Consider the following 10,951-nt stretch of genomic DNA (forward strand, 5'->3'; position numbering starts at 1 on the left):
ACCCTGGTAGAGTGTAAATTGGAAAAAGAGAAAGATTGAGGACTGAGCTCCTCCAACCTTAAGACTAAGAAAGGAGAGGAGGAATAAGCAGACACTGAGAAGGAACAATCCATTTGGTAGGAGGAAAACTCAGAGTCTGGTGTCCTAGCAGATGAGAGAAAAAAGTCTTCTGAGGAGTAGTAAGAAATCAGCTCACTCAAATGTTATTGATAGATCAAAAAGATGAGGAATGAGAATTGACCATGGGGTTTGACAATGTAAACATCCCTGATGTCTTTGGCAAGAAGTGTTTCTGTGGAGTGATAGGGTGCAAGCCCAATCAGAATGGGCTTAAGAGAAAACAGGAAATGCAGTCTTGCACACAGCAAGGATATTCAACTGTATCGTATGTTTATTTTTATTTTTAACGTTTATTTATTTTTTTGGGACAGAGAGAGACAGAGCATGAACGGGGGAGGGGCAGAGAGAGAGGGAGACACAGAATCAGAAACAGGCTCCAGGCTCTGAGCCATCAGCCCAGAGCCCGACGCGGGGCTCGAACTCACGGACCGCGAGATCGTGACCTGGCTGAAGTCGGACGCTTAACCGACTGCGCCACCCAGGCGCCCCAGTATCGTATGTTTAATTGCCAAGGTCAATGCAAAGGAATTGGATCCTAGGAAGTGAAGGCAGTAGGGGCAAGTGGGGAGGAGAAAAAAGTTGGAAGTTAGTGTAGGCTATGTATAAATAGGGTCAATCATCAAAGACTTCACACACACACACACACACACACACACACGCACACACACTTTACTTTTAAGAAAATAGGTTACTGAGTTTACTTAAGGAAGTTTTCTTCACTGCAATAAGCAAATAAAGAGGTTTAATACACAGGTCTTCTGGGCATTTAAGAACTAATCTTAATTATAGCAGAGAATGAACGATTTTATTTTCCTGGTATTTTTTTTCTTTGTGCAATTTATTTTCTCGGTTTCTTTCTTATGTTAGCAAACGAATCATCCATTCTGAGACAAAGATATGAGCAACCATACAACAGTGGCTGAATTTATTCTCATGGGATTCAGGGATCATCCAGAACTACAGTTTCTTCTTTTTATGGTGATTCTAGTCATCTCTATGATAACTGTGTTTGGAAATCTTGGTATGATCCTATTAATCAAGAGTGACTCACATCTCCATACCCCAATGTGCTTTTTCTTCGGTAATTTATCCCTTGTTGACTTCTGTTATTCTTCTGTCATTGCCCCTAATATGCTAATGAATTTCTGGGTGGAGAACCCAGTCATTTCATTTAGTGCATGTGCCATGCAGTTCTTTTTTGGTTCCTTTGCTGGAATTGAGGGCTTTCTGTTGGCTGTGATGGCCTATGACCGTTACGTGGTCATCTGCAAGCCTCTTCTTTACACAGTCACCATGTCCCTGCATCTTAATGTCCTTCTGGTATTGGCTGCATATCTTGCAGGCTTTCTGAAGGCTGCCATTCACACAGGCTTCACCTTTCAGCTGTCTTTCTGCCACTTGAATGTCATCAACCACTTTTTCTGTGACACTCCACCCCTCCTGAAACTCTCTTGTTCTGATACATGTGTCAATGAAGTTGTCATTTTTGCTTTTGCCAGTTTTAATGAACTGAGCTGCCTCCTGATTATTCTCAGTTCTTATCTGTACATCCCCATTGCCGCCTTGAGGATCCATTCTGCTGAAGGGAGGCACAAGGCTTTCTCCACCTGCGCTTCCTGCTTGATGGTGATCACCATTTTCTTTGGCACTATTCTGTTCACGTATCTGCGCTCCAGCTCCTGCTACTCAAGGGACCATGACAAAGTGGTATCTGTGTTTTATACAGTGATCATTCCCATGTTAAATCCTTTCATCTAGAGTCTGAGAACTAAGGACGTCAAAGCTTCCTTAGGTAAAATTTTTAAAACAACCTATTCTTCTGTACTTAGAATCAACAAAGTGTGAGATTTTAGAACTCTGAAGGAATGTAGAAATGACTAAATCCACCTCCATTCATCCTGGTTCCATTTCATTCTGCCATGAGTTTTGTTGTTGCTGTTTTTGATAGTAGAGTTGGGCCGAATGTCTCGACATCCTGGAGAATATGGTTAAACCTCTATATGAATCCCACTAACTCCACAGAGCCTTTATGCTTGAAACTAATCAGCTATCACAATACAACTCCCTGTTCAGAGACATAAAACCCAGTGTAAAAGTAAATGAGATAAAGACTGAATAGCAGAAGGAATGACCCTTTTTTCCCTACTCCACAGCTCCATGATTGAATGGTGACTTATGTAACTTCCAGAGGACAGGTGATAAGGGGTAGGCTGAGCCAGAATTTGTCCAGAGGACTCGAAGAGGGCTTAGAGACTGCGTTTTATCCCCAGTGAACTGGGAAAAATCATAAAAATATGACATCATAAAAATATGATGTCACATACGTAGATTGAGAGCCTCCTCAAAAAAAGAAAACTAATGGGGCACCTGGGTGGCTCGGTCGGTTAAGTGTCTGACTCTTGGTTTCGGCTCACGTCATGATCTCACGGTTGTGAGATTGAACTCCACTTTGGGCTCTGCCCTGACAGCATGGAGGCTGATTGGGGTCCTCTCTCTTCTTCTCTCCCTGCCCCTCCCCTGCTTATTCATGCTGTCTCTCTCTCTCTCTCTCTCTCTCTCTCTCTCAATAAATAAATAAAACTTTAAAAAAAAAGAAAAGTTATTCTCTTATATCTGGTTGGATGATCTGTTGGATGACGTTTTATTCTTTTTAAAACAAGTTATCCTGTTTGAAATTAAACATTTCAAATGATCAGGGCCCCCTCCAACTAACAATGTTAAAGTGACTACATTTTGGCTACTTACTCTAATATACTGAAAAACAAAACCAGAAGCCAGAAGCTTCTTGGTATGTTTGTGATAGTTACAAATAAATGTTTGGAGTAAAATAGCAGGCAGACCTTCCTTAGGGGGTACAGGATCAAGAAAAAAAATCTGGCCACAAGGCAGTACAGAAGCATGACTCTTAGGCTAAAACTTGTAAGATGCTGTTCTTGTTCCTTTTGTTTTTCTATAGTTCCTAGATTTGAGGGTTTTATGTGTTTTCTTCCTTCTGTTTTTGTCAGATGGCCTAACATAAACAACATCGTCTTTTATTATCCTGTTCGGTTCAGTGTACCTGATCCTCTAAGAATATGCCATTTGTGATGATAAGAATTTGAAAAGTAAATGGTCCTATCCGGCTGGGTAAAAACTCTTTGGGCCCCTGTTCCAGAGAGAAAGCCGATAAATAGTTGCCTTGACAGCTCCTATTCGCTACTGAGAACTCTCTATTTAACTACTTCCCATCTTCCTCTTCTTCTTTCTCTTTCTCCTCCTTCTCTCTGTCTTTTTTTCCTCCCCTTGTTCCTCCCAGGCTTCAGTGACCACAGAAACAAAGACAAGAGAAGAGCTAAGAGATAAATCAGATAGTTTAATGGGCTCCATCTTTTTTTTTTTTTAAGTTTATTTATTTATTTTGAGAAAGAGAGCAAAAGCGATAGAGAGAGAGCAGGAGAGGGGCAGAGAGAGAAGGAGAAAGAGGGAATCCCAAGAAAGCTTTGCACTGCCAACTCAGAGCCCAATGCTGGGCTTGAACCCAGGAACCATGAGATCATGACCTAAGCTGAAACCAAGAGTGGGATTCTTAACCACATCAGCCACCCAGGAGCTCCTGGGTTAGTTGATGTAATTGTTAAACAAATTTCTAGTAGAGAATGGGTTTGAGGAAAATCTTAGCTTTCAGTACTAAAGCTTTTTGCTCTGCATGTTTATAATCTATAGTATAAGCTGGATCTCATAACATCATACTCTGGTATTAAACATGGATAATTTGATCTGCTCGATTTGAAAGCCAAGTTGATTGCTCAGTCATATTTTTAAAGGTAAGTTTATTCCCCAGGAAATGTAGAAATTTGCAGTGAAGGTTCAAGGCAGTCTGACCAATGAGTGCAGCCAGAAAGTTGCAATTCCGTTTTTCAAGGCTACTGTACAACTGGGGAGCTCATCCTTCTCATCAAGATCCCCTGCCATTTTTCTGGAACAAACACTCCCGGGATTGCTGCAAGCCTTTGGTTAAGTCCCAGAGTTCTGTCAACGTTGATTTGGATATCTTTTGCCAGTGTTCTTGTTTCTTTTGCAGAGGAGCAGGGTTGGGTAGTTCATTGCTCTATCTTTCAGGCAGTTGATCCCTCTCTCTGTATTTTTGAGATTCATTTACAGTGTATGCACAGTGTGTTCATTTTTACTTCTGTGCAGCATTCCATTGTATGGACATACGACCCTTTGTTTATCTATGCATCTGCCAGTATACACTTGAGTTTCTTTGAGGGTATGTGTCTTCTTTTCTCTTGGATAAATACTTCAGAGTAGAATTGCTGGGTCAGTTTTGTAAGAAGGTATAAGTTCCTCAGTGAATTTTATGAGAAATAACCAGTTTTCTAACGTAGTGAAATTATTTTGCATTCCATCAAGTGGCATATCATGAGAGTTCTAGTTGCTTCCTTTTGTCACACTCAATCGTTTTAGTTCTTGCCGTGGAGGTGGCAACTATCCAGGTGTAGTTATAATCTGCATTTATTTGAAGATGATAGGTAACTGAAATTATTTTCTCATGGTTTTTGACTATTCACGTGTTTTCATTTATGAAGTGTGGCTGCTACATTTTGTTGTTTATTTTGATCAGTGAGTTGTGGAGGATATTTTTGTGTTCTAAATACAAGTCCTTGTCAAAAATATTTCATATGAATATTTTTTTCTAGCTTGTGGCTTACCTTTTCATTATCTTAACATTATTTTTGAAGAGTGCATACTTTGAAATTGGATGGCATAAAATTTATATATTTGTTTCACAATTAGTGATTTTTCTGTCCTTCCTAAGAAAACTGGTAACCTTTAAGATCATGAAGACATTCTTTTATTTTTGTTCCTGGGAACTTGTAGATTTGGTGTTTACATTTGGTTCTATGATCTGTAACAAATTAATATTGGAGTATTGGAGTATAATGTGATACAGGATTGAAGTTAAATTTTTCTACAGATTAATTTTTCCAGTGGCATTTTCCACTGAAACACCTTCATACCTTTGTTCAAAAACCCACTGACTATATATGAGTGGATATGATGAAATTTTGGGGTGATGGTGGGGTTCGTGGGGTCTGGAGCCAATGGCCAAGAAAGAATTCTTAACTGACATCTTTGATGCAAAAAGATTTTATCAAAGCAAGGGACAGGACCCTTGGGCAGGAAGAGCTGCACAGCATACGTGGGGGTTGACTGTTTTATGGAGTCCTGGGAGATAAAGTCAAGAGGAATTTCCAAAGAGACTTTCATATGCTAGAGACTCAAAGATTACCGAAGGCTTAGCTATTGTCAAGCCAAGGTTGTTTTTCCCTCTAGCAGAGCATTAACATTAAGACAGAAGGGAGTTCCTGGACTTTAGACCATTGATGGGATTGCTTTTTTCTTGTAAACCAGGAGAGACTCTTATGGGTTTAATCAGTTGTTTTTTGTCCTTTCCTTCCTCAGTCAGCAGCAAACCTATTCCTGGTGGGAGTGGTGTAGCTTGTGTTTTGCCCTCAGCCTGCCTTACGCTCTCTCACCAGATACATTTCTGGATCCTTTGTTCTGTACAATTAATCTGTTTGTTATCTTTAGATCTACACATTGTTGTCAGTACAGTAAGTTTTTATTAAGTCTTAAGATTGGTTAGGCTAGATCATTCGATAATTTTTCTTCACTCTCAAAATAGCTTTGGTTCATCTATTTTTTTATAGTTATCTCTCTAAATATTTTGGAATCAATTTTCAAAAAGATAAGCTTGCTGAAAGGTTGACTAGACTTGCATTAAAACTATTGATCAAGGGGCGCATAAGCCTTGTCGTTTGAGCCTCTGACTTCAGCTCAGGTCATGATCTCACAGTCCGTGAGTTTGAGCCCCGCATCGCATCGCATCAGGCTCTGTGCTGATGGCTCAGAGCCTGGAGCCTGTTTCAAGATTCTGTGTCTCCCTCTCTCTCTGACCCTCCCTGTTCATGCTCTGTCTCTCTCTATCTAAAAAATAAATTTAAAAAATGTTAACAACAACAACAACAATTGATCAATTCAGGAAAAACTGACAACTTAACAACATCAAATTGTCCAATCCACAAGTGATATATATCTTTCCATTATTTAAGTCTTTATTCCCTTTGCAGTGTTTTGTGATTTTCAGATTAAATCTCTTGTGTAGTTTTTATTATATTCAGTTCTAAGTAGTGTATGCTTCTGATGTTATTATAGGTAATATTTATTTATTTATTTTTAAGTTTTTCAGTTGTGGTTGTGTTAACAGAGAGTTAGGGGTCCCCAGAAAAAGAAAACTTTCCTGACACAAGAGAAGTCATTTTAGGTCCATGATCTGTGCCCTACAAGCTCTACTTACCCAAGCATACTTCTGTTAGAATATCCAAGGAGGTGATAGAATAACAAAAAAATGCAAAAACCCCAGTAGTTAAGGATTTTAAGGGAAGAAAGGGAATGCAGAAACTAATAGTCTCTACCAGGCCAGGAAATAACCTGGCCACAGGAGACACTGCAAATCCATGGTAAAATCCCAGTGCTGTTTCAAAGGTACAGATAGACATAAAGTGCATTTTGTCGTTGTTGTTGCTGTTTACAGAGAGAGAAAGAGAGAGAGAGAGAGAGAGAGAAAGCATGACGCGCAAGCGCACAAGTGAGTGAGGGGTAGAGAGAGAGAATCCCCTAAGGGGCGGAGAGAGAAAGAGAAGCAGGACTCACCAGATGTGGAAGTGGAGCTCATGTTCACCTGTGAGGCTAGAACTCATGAACTGTAAGATCATGACCTGAGCCCATTTCAGATGCTTAACCCACTGAGCCACCCAGGCGCCCTAACTGAAGTACATTCTTGAGTTTTTTTCTGCAGGACTGAAACCATGCCCCATAGGGTTAATGAGGTTGAAACTAGCAGAAAATTTAATTTTTTTTTTTAATCTTCACTTTTGAGAGAGAGACAGAGTGCGAGTGGTGAAGGAATAGAGGAGACACAATCTGAAGCAGTCTCCAGGCTCGAGCTGTCAGCACGGAGCCCAACGCCGGGTTCAAACCCATCAACCGTGAGATCATGATCTGAGCTGAAGTCGGACGCTTAACCGACTAAGCCACCCAGGCGCCCCAAAAGTAGCAGAAAATTTAAAGCTTGTTTTCTCAGGGAATTGATTTGGTTCTGTTGTCAAAAACTGCCCTCTGTGCTCCAGAGCCAAAGTATGTAACACGAAGACAGTTTGGAGATAAAGAAGGAAGATAATTTTTTATTTTGCCAGGCACAGGGGCTGCAGCAGGCTAATGCCTCCAGGACTGCAAGCCCACTGGGCGCTAAAGGCTAAAGGGTTTTATAGGAAAACACAGGCCACTTGAGTCTTATTACTAAGTATACATTGAAGCCAGCGAGGTGGCAATATCCATACCCAGTTCCTGGAACAAAAGATTGTACAAAAAAGCAAGTGAAGGGGAGGGCAAAGCTTCAAGAATGAGGAAGGGAAAAGTTTAAAACCAAGCCTTGCTGAAGTCCAAATGTGTCTGTCCATCTTTCCATCTTTATGTTTCTTTTAAGATAAAAAAAAATGTTTATTTATATTTTAGAGAGAGAGAGAGAGAGAGTGCAAGTGGCGAAGGGCAGAGAGAGAGGGGGACAGAAAATCCAAAGCGGGCTCTGTGCTGACAGCAGACAGCCTATTGTGGGGCTCAAACTCAGGAACCGTGAGATCAACCTGAGCTAATGTCTGACGCTTAACGAACCGAGCCACCCAAGTGCCCCCATCTATATGTTTCCGTAGCAGTTTCTGTTCCAGTCAATGAACAAGCAGGACGCTGCATTTCTTAGCTGAAATAACAAGCCCATCCGGTTTATACCAGCTCTCAGAGCAGCGAGTAGCCCCTTAACCCTGGTCAGACCCTGGCCTCTGCTTCATCGTAATGTTAAATCTCTTCCCTAGGAGGAGCACAAGCATCGCGAACACAGCATTCAATGTGTCTAGGCATGTTTTCTAAATACCCTTGTGCAAGCTTATGGCTGCTTTCACATGCAATTGAGTGGGGAAAGAGTTAGTATTAGGCAGGGAGAAATAAGGGACCCACAGGGAGGCAGTGTGCACCTGCAAGCTGGAGGCTGAAGGGGCAGCAGGGGTTTGGGGGAAACAAACAAACAAACAGGATAAAGATATTCCAGACCCACCTGAGCTAGGTGCCATGCGTGGAGCCTCACAAACTTTCTGATAAGGTCCCAATAAAAAGTCGGGGACAAAAATCCTTGCGGCAACCCAGTCGGACCCCGCTCACTCTTGAGAATTTTATACTTTTCTCTCAATAAACTCTGTAGCTTTGCTCACTTTCTGTGGCCCCTGAGATTCATTCTTTGACCCTGTCAAAGCCTGGCGTCTCACCACTGTCCTGTAAAACAATGACAAGTTCCCCTTTTTGAATAGTCATCCTAAACCCTAATTAAAAAGAACCCGCTCACCCTGCTCACAGAGTCTCCGTGATCTCCTTATGTGAGGTAAATAGTTTTTTTGTGTGTGTGTGAGAATGTCATCTGATGTAATCTCTATCTGTAATTCATGTTACTTTGGTGACAATTGGATTTCGCATCATAATATAAATGATTATGTATATTGATCTTGTAATCATGTGACTTTCCCAAATACACTCTTAACTGTTTTTGAATATACATAAAACATAATTATACGACTTTATATGTACAAAATACATATATATTTAGTTCAGACGTACAACATAAGATTCAATATTAATATATATTGCCAAGCAATCACCACGATAAATCTAGTTAACATTTATTTTGCACCTTTTGAATGGAGATTCAATGCAAACTGTCATGTGATCTGAGACTAGCACAATTTCATTTTTTCCTTTCCAATCTGTATAACTTGATTACGTTAAATTTAAAACTTCCAGCATAATGTTGGATCTGCTATAACTTGTCAAAAGATAGCCAGTGGAATAATCACAAAAACACAAGTAACAAATTTATAATGTCAGTAGGATGTTTTCAACCATCTGACTATTGTAACACTTTTGTATCTATGTCTTTTTATTTTTTCTCCTTTTTTTAAAAAATAATGTTTATTATTTATTTTTGAGACAGAGAGAGAGCACAAGCAGGGAAGGGACAGAGACTGGGCTGGACTTGGCTGAAATTTTGACAGTTTGCTTGTCCCAGATTGCAATTCTCTTTGTTTCCTGAATAAACCCACCTTTTGCTACTAAAATAACTGGCAATGTCTATTTTTAAGATTCACACCATGGTTTGGACATCTGAAGATCAGAGCTGCCTCTCCTGTCTTTGGACAGCCTACACTTTGATTCCCTGGATTGTATTGACTTTGATTTCTTGGACTGTATTGACTTTGATTCCTTGGATTGTGTTGATCTGGAACTAAGTGCACTGCAAGATACAGGCTAGTGAAAACATCTCTAGATTCTTTCATTCTCTAACAAATGCAGTGCCGATGTTCAAATATTCTTTATTCTACTTTCAACCCTCCTCGTATAATCACCAGTTTTACGAATCATCAATTTTATGAATGATCCTGGCTCTCAGACCCATCTTTCATTTTTACCATGTTGATGAAGTTAACTCAATGGGGCAGATTGGTTCCTGTATGAATCCATGGTGTCTGCCCTTTAAAGGGTCCTCACCCCTGAATGATGCTTCTACTTCCTGTCCTTGGTTATGTTACTCTTCTGCCTTGTATATTCTTTCTGCTTCTCATCTCTCTCACTGACTCTGCCTTCCTTCCCTTTGCTCCCATTAGATGACTTAAATAAACTCAGTGTCTATAGACACGGACGTCTTCTGATGAGAGTCCTCTCATCTTTATTATACAAAGAATACAAAACTCATAGACTCATATTTTCCTTCTTCTATGGTATTAAAGGTGATGGCTGATTTCATTATCACTGCTAAAGATCTCAGTACTCAGTACCAAGATGGACATAGATGTTAGGCAGAGATTTTGGCCTCAAAGGAGAAAGTAGGATCTCAAAGCACCAAATTAAGGCTGTGCTCCTGAGGAACAAACTATTTTAATTAGTTCTTCAGAATTATTTCTGAAATACTCTAGAGAATGTACCTGAGATATACATTATAAATGTTTCCACCTTGTTTTTACAAAATACAGAAAGTCAGCTTTTACGGGTAGGTCATTTTCTACATTTCTTCAGTAAAAATATGTTTGTTCTTGTGTGTGGAGATGAGTGCCAGTGTGGACCAAAAAAATTAATTTCCTCAATTTTACTTGATATTTCTATTCATATGCTAATATTTTGTAGTATGTCTAAAAATTCAATTATTATTTTTTTTTTTGTTTTAAATTTTTTTAATGTTTATTTATTTTTGAGAGAGACAGAGACAGAATGCGAGTGAGTTGGGGCGGAGAGAGAGGGAGGCACAGAATCTGAAGCAGGCTCCAGGCTCTGAGCTGTCAGCACAGAGCCTGATGTGGGGCTCAAACTCACGAGCTGTGAGATCATGACCTGAGCCGAAGTTGGATGTTCAACCGACTGAGCCACCCAGGCACCCCTAAAAAATCAATTATTTTATTGAATAGATAAAAATAGTTTTAGGGAACAGCTCTTGAGGCACATTGTTTTCCAGTCATACCTTATTTTTGTAAACCATTGAGATATAATGGCCACAGCTGGAAGCGAAGGCCACATTTAAACATCATTTGTGCTTTCCAAAACAAATATGTTCATATATGTGTCGCTCAAAAAATGGAAACAAACAAACAAGCAGAGAAATCCCACATTCTCCTCCATATACTTGGGGTTTTTATTTACTGTTTAAATTCTACTTTCTCGGAAGAGACTTCTCTGAGTGTTTATCTAAAAGCATCCC

General features: G+C 39.9%; 1 protein-coding gene across 1 annotated transcript; it reads left to right on the forward strand.

The window, feature by feature from the left end:
* The first annotated feature begins 1,017 nt into the window (after positions 1-1,017).
* On the forward strand, positions 1,018-1,965 carry LOC112865124 (olfactory receptor 5AP2-like). Its single transcript, XM_025928167.2, is given in 1 exon segment — positions 1,018-1,965. A coding segment is annotated over 1 exon segment (948 nt).
* Positions 1,966-10,951: the final 8,986 nt, after the last annotated feature.

The sequence above is a fragment of the Puma concolor genome, chromosome D1 (assembly GCF_028749965.1).
Source record: "Puma concolor isolate L17-30 chromosome D1, mPumCon1.1.hap2, whole genome shotgun sequence".
In the NCBI taxonomy this organism is placed as follows: Eukaryota; Metazoa; Chordata; class Mammalia; order Carnivora; family Felidae; genus Puma; species Puma concolor.